Source organism: Gigantopelta aegis, chromosome 3 (genome assembly GCF_016097555.1).
Source record: "Gigantopelta aegis isolate Gae_Host chromosome 3, Gae_host_genome, whole genome shotgun sequence".
In the NCBI taxonomy this organism is placed as follows: domain Eukaryota; kingdom Metazoa; phylum Mollusca; class Gastropoda; order Neomphalida; family Peltospiridae; genus Gigantopelta; species Gigantopelta aegis.
The window spans coordinates 90,707,640-90,726,592 of record NC_054701.1 but is presented as its reverse complement, the minus strand read 5'-3'; the positions used below and the strand labels follow the sequence as shown (position 1 = coordinate 90,726,592).

The window sequence follows — 18,953 nt, the reverse complement described above, 5'->3', positions numbered from 1 at the left end:
TAAAACATGTTCTTCAGTCTTTCCTAATGGAAAAACGTAGCGGGTTTCCTCTCTAAGACTATATATCAGAATTACCAAATGTTTGACATCCAATAGCCGATGATTAATAAATTTACGTGCTCTAGCAGTGTCATTAAACTAACTTTTTGTTAACTCTCCATGGTCGAATTATTTTTGACATATTAGTTTCAGTTTGTCCAGAATATACTAAAGCTTGATTCACTCATACAATGTTCTGCATTACAGTTCAAAATGTCGTTAAAATGACTAACTTTGACATATTCACTTACTGTCATTATCATACTAGGTTGCCACTGGATAAGGGAACTGATTCACAACCCTTCAAGTCACAAACACAAAAACATTACATTTAAAACTAGTGACAAATTAGCTTTTAATTATCCACAAATTGTTTTAACTATTCCTTTATAACTTCAAATATGCTTGTCTTAAATGTTCCATTATAATTTCAGATAGGTTTATCTTAATTATTCCAGCATGACTTCAAATGGGTTTATCTTAATTATTCCTAAACTTCATATGCTTGTCTTAACTGTTTGTCTTTCATATAGGTTTGTCTTAATTATTCCATTATTATTCTATTATAACTTAATAATCATATTCATGTACTTACCTTTGTTTAACACACAATAGCCAGTGACTGCCGTTTGACGGACGCGATCGCGCCACGCCCGTATAGCGCCGGTTAATCATATTTCAGCGCGCAAAAAACAACATCGCTCCCCTTAACAAATTTGCAAGGTGAAAATTTTATACTGTTAACTTGTATAATTTTTGAGAAATCGAAATTGAAACCAAAAGGTTTCGTTCAGAAAAAGAAAACATGTATGTATGTATGTATGTATGTATGCCCCCAAATGACTGTCAGGTCAGATGTCGGGAATTAACGTGCTTATAGCAATTTAATGTTCAAGCACGCTCGTTGCGAGCACGATTTCTGACTAGGGCCAGAAACTGTGCTCACAACGAGAGGGGTGGGGAGAGTGTTAGTAAAAAAAAAAAAAAAAAAACGTTTATACATTTGATTAGATAAAAATACTAATTAATGGTTAAATAAACTTTATTTACAAGGAAGTTAAAAAGTGTTTATACAAAGGGTTAAAAAGGGTTTCTACAAATGATTAAAACAATGGTGTCTTCCTTAATATAACATGTATCAACTGTTCTCATTGGATCTATATAAACGGAAGTCGTACTGTCTATCGGAATATTCCGATCATTCGGAACACTTCGGCCTATTTCTATTCATAATAAGCCGAGGTGTTCCGAATTATTACAAATTTGCAAAATGGGCGGGTATGGTGTGTTGCTTTTGTAGGAATGTTGCAAATTAATTGTAACCAATGTCAAAATAAAACGATATTGCTACGTCTATTTACTTGTTTACTTACTAGTAACTCCCTATTATATTTAATTATTGATTTTTAAAGTTTTACTTTCAAAATAATCGCGTGTTGTCAGGGGACGGAAATTAGCGTTTGCCGAATTTGTCGTGTACACTTACGCCTTCCGTCAGTAAAAACTTCAAAAGAACAGCGAGTTAACTGTTTGACAGTGGTGGTTATATAGTAATAGTCGTAAAGTTAAAGTGAGAATGGTTAGTAATTAATTATTAATGAGCAGTTATAACTTAAAAATGACAGTGATTAAATTAATATTTTTTGATATAGTGGTAAACTTGTTAATAGGACTAAAATGAAAAGTAAGGATGGTTAGTATAATTATAAATGACAGTGAAACATGAACAGATATTAATTTTATTGTTGAATATTATTATCTGTTTGGTGACATTTACATTTTAACAATTAAGGTATGCTAATTTCTGAGGAGAGCAATGACTCTCGCAAAAAAAAAGTCAGGGGAGTTTTTTTAGTTCCTAAAGATTTTACAAATAGCCGGTGTGTATTTTTGTGCTTGGGTGTTGTTAAACATTCATTCATTCCATTATAACTTCCGATAGGTTTGTCTTAATGTTACATTATAACTTCCGATAGGTTTGTCTTAAAGGGACACACCCTAGTTACGTTTATTTGTTAACCATTACGGCGTTGTTTTTCGCTATTAAACCCCATTTTTCACAAATAAAATTGCACTTTACTTACATTTTATTATTTAGAATACACATTTCCATTCACCTGAAGTGCTTTTTGGTAATCCTGATGTTTGTAAAACCACGAAATGCATTTTTTTGCATTTTTTCACAAAACGTGTTGTCGAGAAAAAACCGTTAAGCAAGCGAGGTCCGATCTATTTTTAGAGGGGATATTTCCATTTCAATGTCACAGACGTTGGTATATCACGTGACCGTTATCATTTTGGTTCGGTTTGTTTTCTCGTGCACGGTTCGCGCAATAAACATCCGATTTGTTGTTGTTCATTTGTGAGATTTTTCTTCACAGTTCGTGAACATTTTCAGTAACAATAAAGTTCAGACAAGTAAGTGTCTCAATACAAAACGTTACAAACCCTTAAACAAATAATTTTGCTAAGTCTTACGATATCTGGAGAGGGGATATAGAGGCACTGATTTTCCGTTTCAGATTTTTCCCTTTTCCGTTTCATAATGTTACAAATTCCGTTTTTTTCCGTTTCAGTATTAAACAAATTCTGTTTTTGTTTCTCTCTCTCTCTCTCACACACACACACACACACACACACACACACACACACACACACACACACACACACACCGCGCAATTAATTGCTGGTGTAAAATAAATATGCAATGAGGTAAAACATGTCAGTAGTTTGTATTTATTTTTGGTTTAAATTTAAACACGAATACGCCAGGACACAGACTTCGGACATTTTCGGTTTTCTTTACGATATGATCGGGAAAATAATTACAAACGATCACACTATAAACCACTTCCCTTGTATAATTTATTTTGAACAAAGCCTGGCATACAATATGCAATTACTGCATTCCTTTGTGAGATCGGAAATATGGCAATGCCGCAAATGTTAAAAATTAATAAGCAAACATAACATATCTTTCACTTGAGTAAATATCGGACAATTTTAGCTCACAATGTTCGGTTTTTCCCGTTAAATCGCCGACTGGTAAAACGTCTAGATACTCTACATTTGGCGTAACATACAAAGGTACTAGTGTCGTAGCGTAGCACAGGCAGATGTCGGTGTCCATAATTTCTAGTTCGAAAAATAATTTTTAATTAATCAAATGCGCTATTTAAAGTTAAATAATGTTTTGGAAAAAAATCGGGAATTCCGTTTCAGATAGGTATTTCCGCGATTCCGTCCGCGATTCCGGAAAATCAGTGCCTCTAGGGATAAGACCAGGACAGAACAGTTGGAACATGTCCAGGAGACGTGAAACGAACGCACCCCAAGTCTGTGAAATTTGTCGTGACGTAGGCATTGTGGTGCTTCTTCCGGTGACACCAGAATACTAACTTTCAAAATTATTTCAAGCAATTGGGACATGGGGATTCCCATGGTATTTAACGATATAAAACCTGCTTTTTCACTCCATTTGATAAAAACGTGATCTAAGTGTCTTACAGGTTTGTAGATTAACCAAATTATAATTTATTTTCGCTGGATGGAACTAGGGTGTGCGGCTTTAATGTTACATTATAACTTCAGATAGGTTTGTCTTGATCTTACATTATAACTTCAGATAGGTTTGTCTTAATCTACATTATAACTTCAGATAGGTTTGTCTTAAATGTTACATTATAAACTCCGATAGGTTTGTCTTAATGTTACATTATAACTTCCGATAGGTTTGTCTTAATCTTACATTATAACTTCAGATAGTTTTGTCTTAATCTTACATTATAACTTCAGATAGGGTTGTCTTAAATGTTACATTATAACTTCAGACAGGTGTGTCCAAAGACCATGAGGTTACGGCTGATAGGTACTGGTTCCAAGATACTATGTTCTCCAATGACCACTAACCTCAGCTTAGTCGGATGAGTTCTCGCCTGAGGTGCTTGCGTCGCAGGATCGAACCACCTCGGTGAATCCATTCAATTGATTTTTTTTCTCTCATTCCTGCCAGTGGTCAAAGGCCTGTCTGTGGGAAAGTGCATATAAAAGATCCCTTACTGCTAATGAAAACATGTAGCGGGTTTCCTCTCTAAGACTATATGTTAGAATCACAAAATGTGTGACATCCAATAGCTGATGATTATTAATCAATGTGCTCTAGTGGTTTCGTTAAACAACACAAACTTTAACTTTTACTAAGACTAATATGTCAGAATCACCAAATGTTTGATATTCATTAGCTGATGATTAATTTATTCAATGTGACCTAGTGGTGTCGTTAAAACAAAACAAACTTTAACTTTTACTAAGACTAATATGTCAGAATCCATTTGCTGATGACTAATTAATTAATGTGATCTAGTGGTGTCGTTAAAACAAAACAAACTCTTAACTTTTTGTTCTATCTGTCTGTCTCTTTCTCTCGCTCTCGAGCTTTTGAGAGGTTTGTAATACTCTAGCAAAACAACGTCGATGTCCTGTAACAGACGACATGGCGTCATTTTCCCGCCATGTGAAACAACAACAATTATTTCTTAAATGTTGTTTGGATTGCTCACAGTACTCTGGGCATAAAACATGGGTATAGCCATCATGTATGCATTAATACTTAATTACAGATTAATTGTGCCTCTGTCTCGCTTTTGTGAACAGAAACTGTTGGCAAAATACATTTACTACAGCAATGCCCTATTTTAATAACACTTGTGAGCTCGACATTTATATAACGAAGGTGCCAGGCTGGAGTATACTTTACTTCATGAGTGGACTCATTAAATGGTGATGGCTCTATTATGGTAGCCCTAATTTAGAGTTTTGCGAGCGAGAAAAAGGTCATAAAACGGGAGACTTAATGTTTAGGATTTGTTACGGCACTGCTGTTGAGGACATTAAAACACTTGTCGTTCTTCAAAGGGCTGACAGAACTGGTTCACTTGGAATATTTTCACGTGTATGGCTGGAGGAAAAAACCTGTGAATCTTTTAAATCTGGATGTATGTAAGTGAAAATATTAGTTTTTATTGTTAAGCTTGGTGCTTTTTGTTGTTGGTTGCCTTTGCTTGAAAATATTCTTTGTTAAATTAAGTTTTTATTTGTGTATGGTTGTGTCAGTGTGTGTGTGTGTGTGTGCACGCTGTGTTTGAGAGAGATATTGTGAGGGAAGGGAATAGGGAGGCGTTGTAGAAAAGGGGAATAAAGTTAGTGTTTATGAGGCAGAGTGTCCTGTCTTGTTTGCATGCATGAGAGAATTCTTTGTTGGTTTTCGAAATGTTCAACTACGCAGCAGCAGTAACCTTTTAGTCTGATGACCAGGACTTTTATTTACAATATGCTAAAAGTTAAAGTTTGTTTGTTGACTAATGAATGTCAAACATTTGCTAAATCTGACATATAGTCTCAGAGTAAAACCGCTATTTGTTCCATTAATAGCAAGGGATCTTTTAAGGTGCACTATGAGGACAGTATACACTACGACCATTGATACATCAGTCGTAAGGCATTGGTTGGGACGAGAAAACCCCAATCGGATTCGATCCTTCGACCCGAGCACCTCAGGCGAGTTCTCTACCACCCTTGCAATGTGCACGCTACCAAGAAGATTGTTTTGTTTAACGACACCACTGGAGTACATGGATGAACTAATCATCGGCTATTGGATGTCAAACATTTGGTAATTCTGATACGTATTCATCAGAGTAAACCCGCTACCAAATGATAGAGGTGCGGAGATTGTTTTAATACAAAGAGTGACAAGTTAATGAATTTTATACGTATTACGTGTCCTCTTGAATAGCCCTGGTTTGTGCATGTATACAGAACTAAACGAATTCTAGCGTAGCAACCCATTTGAAATTAGCCAAGTCATTCTGGATAAAAAAAAAAAAAACCCAGCAGCTTAAAAATCCATTCGTTTTCTTTCTTCTGTATGCACAATTGTTGATCTGTATTTCCTTGGAATGCTTGTTTACACTGTCACCTGCCCACCTGCATAGGTAGTGCGTTAACTTACCTGTGTTCGTTCTGGGAGACCCGTCTTCTGTCACTGTGTTGAACTCTGAGGTGGGGGCAATGTCGTGCTGGCAGTCGTTACCCGCCGCGGTGTATTGTGGTCTACCTGCAGGTATGTGCTGAGTGGTGAAACTAGACACAGATAAGCAGACGTCCGCAACCCCCCGCGGACTCGCGCGCACTTTATTACCTGTCATGTCGGCATGCAGGTCTCACTTTGTTCACCATCAATCAATGACCTCCGATAACAAACTTGGCCAAATCGGTCTTTTTCGCAATTTTATTCTGTCTAGTTTTACGGTGTTTTCCGTGTTGTTATACCATCACGCGAGGCCACAAGAATGCAATTAGAACATTCGGCTGGGTTTCTGTGACTTTTTTGTGACTATAATGTTCGGTTGTAATTTGTAACAGATTTCTTAGATTTGTTTTCACATATAGCTTGTTTTACTAGCTTTCTTTCAGGAGGTACTGGGGGTAAGTCATATGATCTCTACTATAAAGTACGTCATATAATAGTGATCAGAGGTTGTGTCTACGACATACATGCTTGAAACTTGAGTAGATATGAGCATGTTGTGTAAGCGATAATATTTTTAAAAGTTTATTCTGTTTAACGACACCACTAGAGCACATAGATTTATTAATCATCGGCTATTGGATATTAAACATATGGTCATTTTGACACAGTCACAGAGATCTTTTATATGCACCATCCCACAGACAGGATAGCACATACCACGGCCTTTGATATATCAGTCGTGGTGCACTGGCTAGAGCGAGAAATAGCCCAATAGGCCCACCGACGGGGATCGATCCTAGACCGACCGCGCACCAAGCGAGCGTTTTCCCACTGGGTTACCTCCCGCCCTAAGCTATACTATGTTCCAGGTGTGAACTATTCGGACTGCGATGTATTGTCATGAGCAAATCTAAAACTATTAGGTCCCCATTATTTGTTCCTTAGAACATCGAGGTAAGGGCTACAGTTAGACTAGGTCAGCTTTACATTCGGAAATTATATTCTTAGATATAACGTGTGCCGGAACATCTTTCCCGTCTCAACCAGTGTCCCACGACTGGTATATCAATGGCTGAGGTATGTGTTGTCCTGTATGTGTGTGTGTGTGTGTGTGTGTGTGTGGGTGGGTGGGGGGGGGGGGGGGGAGGTGTGTGCGTGCGCGCATATAAACCAAATAAAAATGTAGCAGCTTTCCTCGCAAGGCTACTTTACTTTTCCAGGCGCACTCATTGGCAGCCTGGCAGTGTTGTATTCAGTGTGGAAGTATACATGTACTTATACTTATATTTCCCGGGTGTCCTGGTTGTCGTTATGTAATATCTGTGTTCAGTAGCGCGCTAGGCGAGTGTGTGAGTCGTGCAGTGGTGGTGTTGGTTACAGTATTACACATATCAATCGATAGTCAGGCTCGGCGCTGTCTGGCTCAGTCAGCATAGAATGGATATTCCTTCTGTGACAAGCCCAATTTCACAGGTACTGTCTCCTTTATCATATGCCTGTTGTTCTGCTATGGCAGGTATTAGTATTTGTGTTAGCATTAGTATTATATTAGTAGTAGTAGTATTAGAATCAGAATGAATATTCCATGTATCAGAACTAGCAGGAACAGAGAGAGGAAAATCAGTAGTCTGTAGTTTTCATGTCAGAATAAAAGTGACTGTAAAATCAGTAGGACCGTACTGATCGTTGTAGGGGTCAAATTAGTTTTAACCATTACATATACGACTAACACGATTTGGATACTGCCTGACAGTTGTAAAATGCTAAATTAAGTTACCGTTGCATTGCATTTAAACTTTCCACATACTATTATGAACTGGATGCAAAACGTGCACATACTATTTTACAAAATGCACTTTATTCCAGGTTTCCAGGATCGTTAAGTGGGACGTAACAAAACAGCTGTTGTCTTTTACACCATTGATATATTATCAAGGACAGAACGACCATAACCTGGGGTAACTCACAGTGCACTGTTTAGTGATATATTATCAGGGGCAGAACGACCAATAACCTGGGTAACTCACAGTGCACTGTTTAGTGATATATTATCAAGGACAGAACGACCACAACCTGGGGTAACTCACAGTGTACTGTTTAGTGATATATTATCAGGGGCAGAACGACCAATAACCTGGGGTAACTCACAGTGCACTGTTTAGTGATATATTATCAGGGGCAGAACGACCAATAATCTGGGGTAACTCACAGTGCACTGTTTAATGATATATTATCAGGGGCAGAACGACCAATAACCTGGGGTAACTCACAGTGCACTGTTTAGTGATATATTATCAGGGACAGAACGACCATATCCTGGGGTAACTCACAGTGTACTGTTTAATGATATATTATCAGGGACAGAACGACCATATCCTGGGGTAAGTATTATAGTAGCCCACACAGACCTACAGTATCGTTGGAGGAGGCTGACACTATTCTAGAAATACTGACAGTATTCTAGTAGAAGTATTACAGTAGCCCACACAGACCTACAGTATCGTTGGAGGAGGCTGACACTATTCTAGAAATACTGACAGTATTCTAGTAGAAGTATTACAGTAGCCCACACAGACATACTGTATCTTTGGAGGAGGCTGACACTATTCTAGAAAGACCGATAGTATTCTAGTAGAAGTATTACAGTAGCCCACACAGACATACTGTATCTTTGGAGGAGGCTGACACTATTCTAGAAAGACCGATAGTATTCTAGTAGAAGTATTACAGTAGCCCACACAGACATACTGTATCTTTGGAGGAGGCTGACACTATTCTAGAAAGACCGATAGTATTCTAGTAGAAGTATTACAGTAGCCCACACAGACATACTGTATCTTTGGAGGAGGCTGACACTATTCTAGAAAGACCGATAGTATTCTAGTAGAAGTATTACAGTAGCCCACACAGACATACTGTATCTTTGGAGGAGGCTGACACTATTCTAGAAAGACTGACAGTATTCTAGTAGAAGTATTACAGTAGCCCACACAGACATACTGTATCTTTGGAGGAGGCTGACACTATTCTAGAAAGACCGATAGTATTCTAGTAGAAGTATTACAGTAGCCCACACAGACATACAGTGTATTTGGAGGAGGCTGACACTATTCTAGAAAGACCGACAGTATTCTAATAGAAGTATTACACTAGCCCACATAGACATACAGTATCGTTGAAGGAGGCTGACACTATTCTAGAAAGACCGACAGTATTCTAGTAGAAGTATTATAGTAGCCCACACAGACCTACAGTGTATTTGGAGGAGGCTGACGATATTCTAGAAAGACTGACAGTATTCTAGTAGAAGTATTACACTAGCCCACACAGACCTACAGTATCTTTGGAGGAGGCTGACACTATTCTAGAAATACTGTCAATATTCTGGTAGAAGTATTACAGTAGCCCACACAGTCATACAGTATCGTTAAAGGAGGCCGACACTATTCTAGAAAGGCTGTCAGTATTCTAGTAGAAGTATTACAGTAGCCTACAGTGTCTTTGGAGGAGGCTGACATATTCTAGAAAGACTGTCATTATTGTAGGAGGGAACTGGCAAGATCCAGACCTCCCGGAATAGAAATTAGTGCAAATTTTTCTCTGTTTTGATTACCCAGTGTGAAATACCTTATTAAATTGTTAATTCTTTTGAAATACGAATATGAAACCAATCTTAACCCATCACGCTATCTGAATATAAATTTTAACTCTTTAGACAGCATACTAAAAATATAACATATTCTAGACTGCTTAATCTAGACACTTTACTTTAAGAACCATACTCTCATGATTAGAGTATGGTGCTTAAAGTACAGTAATGCGATAATATAGACACAACATCCAAAACACTATATTCTAGACACCATTGATGACAGCAAATTCTTAAGATCATAAATAGGACATCATACTCAAGATATACTCTATAGACTAGATACCATCATCTAGACACCATATTATACATTCCATACTTTAAACACCACTCTAGATGCCACAATGTAAAAAAAAATATACTGTTGAAACCATACTCTAGATATCATACTTGAGACACCATAATCTAGATATCATATGTTAGACGCCTTAAGCTTGAAACTACAACTTAGGCACTGTTACTGGCACCATATTCAAGACATAACATTCTAGACACCATGAGCCACTCTAGACTTCAAATTCTAAATACTATTATCTACAAACCATATCCAAGCCAATATTCTAAAACATGCACTATACTCTAAACAGGGGCGAGACGTAGCCCAGTGGTAAAGCACTCGCTTGATGCGCGGTCGGTTTGGGATCGATCCCCGTCAGTGGGCCTATTGGACTATTTCTCGTTCCAGCCAGTGCACCACGACTGGTACATCAAAGGCCGTGGTATGTGCTATTCTATCTATGGGATGGTGCATATAAAAGATCCCTTGCTGCTAATCGAAAAGAGTAGCCCATGAAGTGGCGACAGCGGGTTTCCTCCCTCAATATCTGTGTGGTCCTTAACCATATGTCTGATGCCATATAACCGTAAATAAAATACGTTGAGTGCGTCGTTAAATAAAACATTTCCTTTCTTCCTTCGTACTCTAAACACCATTCTACAGAGAACAAATTCTAGACCCATCTCACCACTAATTTAAGCCTGAAAACAAATAGGCTAAATATTATGACATGATAAATCTTGTTTTGTTTTATTATTAGTGTTAATGTCGAATTGATGTTGTAAACAGCATGGATAGATAACCAGCACTACAAAACGAGTATTATCCTATTGATAATCGTATCTGTACATGACAGAATTCAAGAGACGTACATCAAACCATACTGGAATCAATACATGTACTTGAAAAGCAGGGCTGTGATGAGTTCAAAGGTATTTGCACACCGTAACACGTTAATCTGATCGTCACAGTATAATACAAGTAATCCATGTTACGTTCTGCTGTTACGCGGGGCCCTTCTGGCGACCGTTTCACATTGTTCATTTCTACAGAGCGCTGCAAGCCCATCTACCCACGCTTGGCAAGAAATTAATCTTGTTCTCTTGGCTCATGTTACCGATACCGGCCAAGCTGGCCGCTTAATTCTTTTACCATAACACTTACAACTGGTGTCCGCCAAGCGTAGACCGCTACCCAGTACAATGGACCGAATTTTGATTTGCTGCTTCATTTAACCATAATCCTCCGTTTGTTGCGCCTGCGGGACATCCCTTATAATTACCCGATCCTTTGATGAGCTAGCGGTTCAACACCTCCAGACCGCCTCCACCCCGATTGGATATATTTCAATACCTTCTTAGTGTTATTTCACCTCTAGTGTCTGTGTTTCATTACCTTGTAATGTTTTTGTAATTCACAAATATATAATAATACCTCTTTAGCGTTATTGTTTTAAAAATATAATGTACAACACTTAATTTTTAGTGTTGTCATTAAAAAGTATACAATAATAATGTTTAGTGCTATTGTCATTAAAATATATGTATATACAATATTACCTCTTAATTTATTGTCATTAAGAACTATATAATAAGGTGGACAATTTTATGAGAGTCATACATTATTTGATCTACTCTGGGTACAGGTACTACAGGTACAACAGGTGAAACAGGTAGTACAGGTAATCTATAGTAATTACTGTATATCGTGGAATTAATGCGATCATAATATTAATGCGAAAAATGCGAGTTCGCATTATTCGCATTAATAATACGACGCATTTATTGTATACTGTGTAAAATCATTCACAAAAAAAAAAAATATGTTTTAAAAAAGGACAATATTTTTATATTTATTATACTAGTATATTATATACTGTACAAAATTCATTTACGAAAAGCCCAATTATACATTTTAAAAACCTTCTTAAACACCAAATAAAACTGTCTCAAACCAACTGCAAAGTTTGTAAATTGTTAAAATATACTAAATATTTTCATAATATTTCAGAATAACCAATACATAATTCTTTGAAAACGATTTGACTGATATAAGTAAAAATTTAAAATTTGTTTTTGTTTTTAACGACACCACTAGAACACATTGATTTATTAATTATTGGGTATGGGATATCAAACATTTAGTAATTTTGGACACAATAGTCTCAGTGGAAACCCGCTGCATGTTTTCCATTAACAGCAAGGGATAATGCACGTTTCCATAGACAGGACAACACATATCAAAATCTTATTAAACAAGTTTAATAATAATAATAATAATAATAATAATAATACAGTGTTCATTTTAAAATTAAGTTATTTATGATATTTATTAATACACGTGTTTTGTAAATTATAGTAAACGATACGTCGACTCCGATGAATGGTATTTATAGTAAAAGTTGTGGAATGTTAATTACGTTATGATTTGGCTTCAATGAAATTTGAGTCCCGTTAGGCTAGTGCAGTAATAGATCAATATGGTTTCGGGTCACTGTCAACCAATCAAACATGCATCTTCTGTTACGTACCAGATGGTGCGTACGATATTTGTATGATACATACATCACGAGATGGGTGATAATGGAATAGCAACCAGCCCAAACCAGGTTTTGACTCGTATTCTAACATATATAGCATTATTATATACTGAACAAATGCATTTAAAGACAGGTTACTAATAACACTAGTTGTACCTGTATTGTATGTATTATCTGCATTTCAATTCGTGGTCTCTATATATGAATTCATAATTCGATCATTATCTATGATATTTTGTTTATCAATGTTAGCTGAATTATGATCGTATTGTTCTACTTGTCATGTTACACATAGTCTAGTGTATTATACTGTGCCATTACAAAATGTTTAATAGGAAATAACCTATAAGTGAAGTTATTTAAGTGAAAATGTCATTGACAAGATATATATATATATATATATATATATAGAGAGAGAGAGAGAGAGAGAGAGAGAGAGAGAGAGAGAGAGAGAGAGAGAGAGAGAGAGAGAGAGAGAGAGAGAGAGAGAGAGCAATCTAAAAGAAAACAAGTTATGAATTGTCCGGTTATTATTATTAATTTTTATGTTTTAATATTTTAATTTTATTATTATTATTTTATATATCTTTTATTATTATTATTTGTTCGTCCATCAGACAAATATTTTTACATCTAACATTCGACTTTATTTTACCCCATCCCAAGTAGAACTTGAAACTTTTCATAAAATATAACTGTAAAAACATATTGCAAGAGGTAGAAACATTCTAATTACACAATTTCAATTGAACATAATGTTTTGAACAAGTTTAAAATAAACAAAACGTAGTTTAAAAAAATATACACATTTTACACTGCTATAAGCCTTCCAAAACTCTTTGCAATATAAACTACATTTGTACTTAACTGGAAATATAAAGTCTATGTTTAGTTACAGCTCATATAATATTCTCTGTGCAAGTACCCAGATATTTATCATTTATTATTAATATATCGACAATAAACAGGTTGAGAATTATACAAACAGACCATGAAGATTAGATACGTTAATCAAAGTTGTAAGAAGGGAAATAACCACCAGTAAATATTCATCATTACTTTTAAGTGTTTTCCCGGTATTCCGAACAGCATGAATTATTTACTTCTTGTTTCCATATATTCACACGTTCGGACGATATCTGGTATCTGTAACGTGACATATTTATGTGTACGCTCCATGATTTAACACACTGATAGCGTTTGGCATGGTTCGATCATTATAATAACACATTTGTTACACTTAAATATTAATCAATGCAATGTTTTGTATTTTCCAGATAGAGTGTGACCTGGGGACGTGGACTTTGTTAAACAGATGTGTTTAATGCAAAATTCCTTCTAAAGACTTTATTTGTCACATTTGTATGAGTGGATCATTAATATTAATAATATCGATGCGTAGTGGGACTTTGTGCAAGCTGGTGACAACAAGTTTCCCGGGTTAAACGCTGTAGTGGGAAGCGGTAATAAAAAGCAGACAATAAAAAAGAAACAGAAGTTAGCAGTGACAAAAAGCAGACGGCCAAAAAGGAACCAGGGGTAGCAGTAACAAAAATCAGAGAAGCAAAAAGAAATAGAAGGTAGTAGACAGAAAATCAGACGACCAAAAGGAAACAAAGGTAGCAGACACAAAAATCAGACGACCAAAAGGAAACAGAGGTAGCAGACACAAAAATCAGACGATCCCGCAGAGGGTGTCGGGAAGTTTACCGAAAAGCGACAGGTGTTTTTGGCTCGTGTCTGGGACAATGAGTTGGCGACACAACAATATACCGAGTGCGCGCAGCGGTTCCGTCGGGCGGTGTGCAGTGGCGGAAAGCGATTATTCGGCAAACACACCGACACGGGACCCTTGTTCACTAAGTAGGAGAACCAGTGAAGCAGAAACGGAGATAAGAGCAAATGTTCCGCCGGAGTTTTATACGTGGAGGCTGCGATTGGTGGGCGACAAAAGGTTTTGTCATGTGTCCAGGGGGCACACGGTCAGTGAAGCAAGTTCGGGGAGACGAGGCCAACATACTTCATTTGGTCGACAGCCGCCGTCGAGATCACACGCAATGACAGTGACGTCCACCAACGTAACCTGCAGTCACAGCCCTGATCAAGTGGGAGTTCATAAAATAGGTCGTCAGGAAGATAGCCCACACAAAAACCCGGTGATCTTACGTACAGGCTACCACCGATCCAGAGGTGTTCTTTCCGGGAGATCGAATACAGTGAACGAACAATCTGGTGCCGTGTTAGGTTCAGCGGAGCTGTTTGACAGATGTCGCAGTGAAACATCGACCACGCCAGTGACAACGTCGAGTGTATCGGCGACTAAACAATGTATGTATCTGTCAAACGGCGACAGTCCATCTGTGATTGATGAGCGCGGCATGGTGACTCCCACTCACATTCCCGGTCAGTCCCGTCAGTACTGGACTCACCTGGAGAAGTACGATCTCGACCTACAGCGCCTGGCAGACGACACCACACACGAGACGCAACTGTCGCCGGTCACCATCTCCAGTGGATATGAGAGCGACTACATCCCGTCGCCGACTCTGCCCTCGGAGATGAGTCCCGCCATAACCAGAGATCATTATTCATCTCAGCTCAAAGCAGACGACAGCAATACGGGACATTATTCTGTATCAGACGCTTACCAGTGCTCAAATACATGGACGAAATTCACAAACTACCCTCAGTCGGACACAGGAACAAAGTTTGCCAGTTACCCTCTCTCGGATAGCTACCCGTCTTCAGGTACGAGCGCGAGACTGGCTAATTACACCCTCTCGGATACATACCCCACCACCGACACTGGTGCTAAGTTCGCCAGTAAAAGGTTCTCTTCCTTGCGACGTCATCCGGAGAAACGCCGCGTGTCATCAAGTGACGTCACCAGTCGCAACATCGACCCCCTCTTGCTGTTTTCTCTGCGGTACGAACTGGACACCCGGTCTGCCGCCAAGTCCCACAAACAGAACCACAAGCTGGCCAAAGTGGCGCGATCCATGTACGAGATAATCCACGACCTGCGCAAACAGGGATGTTCGCTGAAATCCAAGCGACAGACGGCGGACTCTAGCTCACAGTCACAGTGCGGGTGTCAGGCAACGGGGTTTCCGAGATTTTCGCCAATTTCCATGAACATGAACACCAGGAGTGACGTCAATATACACAACGACGGCGACGACGATTCTGAAGGATACCTCAAACCTCGTCCTGTAGCAGACGACAGTTGTATACCAGTGGACAGTCGTGTACCAGTCGACCCGCCCGCGTGTGTACTTCGAGATCGTGTGTCGGTCCACTCACCCGTGTGCTCATCGCGTAATAAAATATTTCCGCTCGGTAACAGTTACAGTCCAATAACGAGAGTTCAACCTGTACAGAACGCAAGTGAAAAACTAGTACAGCCCACCCTGGTGGGACAGAACAATATTAGAATGGAAGAAACTAGTGTTAAATGTCCAAATAGACCTGATGTCAAAACGGTTCGAGCTGTTTTACAGGAAAAGAACTTCAACTCGCAGAAAGTTAAGCCAGTGGCGAAACTGCAGTGTGTTAAAGCCCGTGACCCACAGAGCGACTCTGAACACATTTATGAGACGATACCCGGAGACGAGAACATGGTTCACATTGTTCCACATCACGAGAACCCGAAACTCGCCAAGTGGTTAACAGTCCCCAACCTGACCGGCAGCACGGGAACCAACATACCACCGGCGTTACCAGTGCGACGTTACAACAAGGGGTCTGCCACAGACATCTCGGCGACGAAGTGTCCACAGACGTCGTCATCATCACTGTTAAGCAGCACCGCACATCAACACCACGGCGGCGTCAAACCAGCAACAGCAGCAGCAAGTCTGTGTCTCTCATCAGATATCTTGGATAGTGAATCGAACAGTGCGGTATACGCCAAAGTGTGCAAGCTTTCCAAGACCTCTGATGACGAGGACATGTCGTGTCTGGGACTTCCTGTCCTTATCACAGCGAAGAAACATGACGACGACGTCGACGACGGCTTGTATACAGAAGTGATGCGCTTCGACCACATGCGGACTGGGTTGTCGCAGAGCGAGCCGGCGTCACGGCGTCACGTGTATTTGACGGACGTTTCGTCTGAGAACTACTGTCGTCTGGAGCCCATCCAGACAGCAGACGACATCAACGAGTGGTCGTCCGGCGACATCCTCAACTACATCGACGGCATTCACGACAACAACTCGCCCAAGCGTAGAGAAAACATCCTACAGTTGCTTGGCAACAGCAAGACGTGTGCCAAACTGTCTGAATCTCTGGAGATAGAGACGAGACTACTTCACAAAGGATTGTTGCTGAGTGCTTGGGACGATGATGATGATGACGTAATGGACATGATCCCGGCGTCAGACCCCCCTCTTGTGTTCGACGTGCGTCACCTGGAACCTACGTATGTGTAAACGACCTTCGTTCTAAAACTATCATTTAAAATGTCAGGGACGTGATTCTGTCTTCAAATGCTCTCATTGTGTTTATTTTTCACACATTGGAACATAACATTATTATGTAATAACCTGGATTTTAATATTGCAATTTAAAATATCATAGACATGGTGCTGACTGTGGCACCTCTAGTTATGTTCAATGTGTGTTAGTCCTATTTGGAATCAAAGTGTGTGTGTGTGTGTGTGTGTGTGTGTGTGTGTGTACGAACCTCAGTTTTAAATGGGCTATTTCAAAATTATCTAAGTTAAAGAGATTGTCCTAAGTTTTCTGCTTTTGTAATATGTTCTCGACTAGTAGAGTTTTTATCGACTACTTTTACATATGAAATGTATAATTTTGTTTTAGAATATCAGTGTATTTCTGGTCGTTCTAATGTTTGTAGTAATGATAATTTTCACTCCCAGTAATTTCGTGTGTACGAAATATATAATTATTTATACATAATTTTATTTCCCAATATATATATATATATATATATATATATATATATATATATATATATATATATATATATATATATATATATTTAAGGTACTACAAACAGGATGATGAAAAACACACTGAATATCGTGACGTTGATGTTCTTTCTAAAGAAGTGAATATATTTAAAGTGTAACTTTCGTTTTTTTAAAAAGCCTTATTAGTCGGCAACATCTTACAATGGCTGCAAACTCGGGACAGTCTCTTTAATAGTGTTTAAAATGTCATCAGGGCGTTCGGTAGTTGATTTTTTATATACCCTGCAAGGAAGACACAGTAATTAACACCATCATATGCCATGAGAACGTTACATTTTGGATGTTGTTACCGACTGTAAAATACTAGTAGCCCCGTTTGTTAAGGCAGAGATACGAAATGATGCCGGATGCACATGTCTGGTCGGAAAGCCACATTGCGTGTATGAATACCTCGAACAACATTCGTGCTTAGTCCCGTCTGGGTACAGATTAACTGTGTTATTGATGTGTTGTGTCAAGACTGAAACCCAAACACTGTGATATTGTGAGACTAGGATCGTGAGATTGTCTTTCACTCGTGGTACTGACAAGACTCTTTATCAGGGATTACATTGTTGGACACGTAGACCTCAAAAGTGCGAAGATTTGTTTGTTTAATTGTTTATTTATTTATATGCTGAACTCGTTACATGATTGATTGTACATCTACGGTTTGTCCAGTTGTTTCAGAATGTAAGATTATACCTACACACAGCGTAGGTTACACAAGTCTGATGATGATAGTAAACATGATTGTTCTAAAGACAAAATCGTTTGTTTTGAAATATTCAGAAATTAAGAATACTGATATTAATTCTATTATTGATTTTGTAAAGGTGTTCCCACGACTCCATTTGTGGTAACGATCTGCTGTTTCATCGCTACCTTTAGTCAAGAATTTGAGATAAGTCATTCTTATCGTTATGACTGTCAGTTTATTTCGAGTCTGTGAAACGATTACGTTTCAGACGTTCTTACAATTCAGATAGGCACGCCAAGGTTCAGTCACAATGAAATTTTTAGTATCACAAAATAAAAATGTTAACACACATTCGCTATACATGCTATCACCACACTAACACATACCTGTGTATCCAAAACCTTTTTGTAGCCTTAGGGAAGGTTAATCTCGTTGCCTACGCTTTAGGTATATAGCATTTTGCACGTGATTTATTGAGTGATTACCACCTACAAAAATAATTTGAAAAACTAAAACCCCTTTCATATTTTCATCAAAAATAAGCCTCTGGTGATCCCTGTAACTTGCTTCTGTCACAGCCAGCCCTGAAGTCAACCAGGCAGGACACAGCTCAGTGGTAAAGCGCTCGATCCTCGTCGGTGGCTCATTGAACCATTTCTCGTACCAGCTTGTGCTCCACAGCTGGTATAACAAAGGCCGTGCAATATACTGTCTGGTGAATGAATGGTACATATTAAATATC

General features: G+C 38.5%; 1 protein-coding gene across 1 annotated transcript; it reads left to right on the top strand.

Moving 5' to 3' along the window:
* The first annotated feature begins 7,419 nt into the window (after positions 1-7,419).
* On the top strand, positions 7,420-18,274 carry LOC121369311. The gene is made up of 2 exons (XM_041494289.1): positions 7,420-7,543; positions 13,813-18,274. Exon 2 carries the CDS (start codon positions 14,284-14,286, stop codon positions 16,966-16,968), a length of 2,685 nt encoding a protein of 894 aa, XP_041350223.1. The 5' UTR covers positions 7,420-7,543; positions 13,813-14,283; the 3' UTR covers positions 16,969-18,274.
* Positions 18,275-18,953: the final 679 nt, after the last annotated feature.

Excerpts from the sequence above, each read along its gene's own strand:
- LOC121369311 (XM_041494289.1), top strand. The coding sequence starts at position 14,284 with ATGAGTTGGCGACACAACAATATACCGAGTGCGCGCAGCGGTTCCGTC.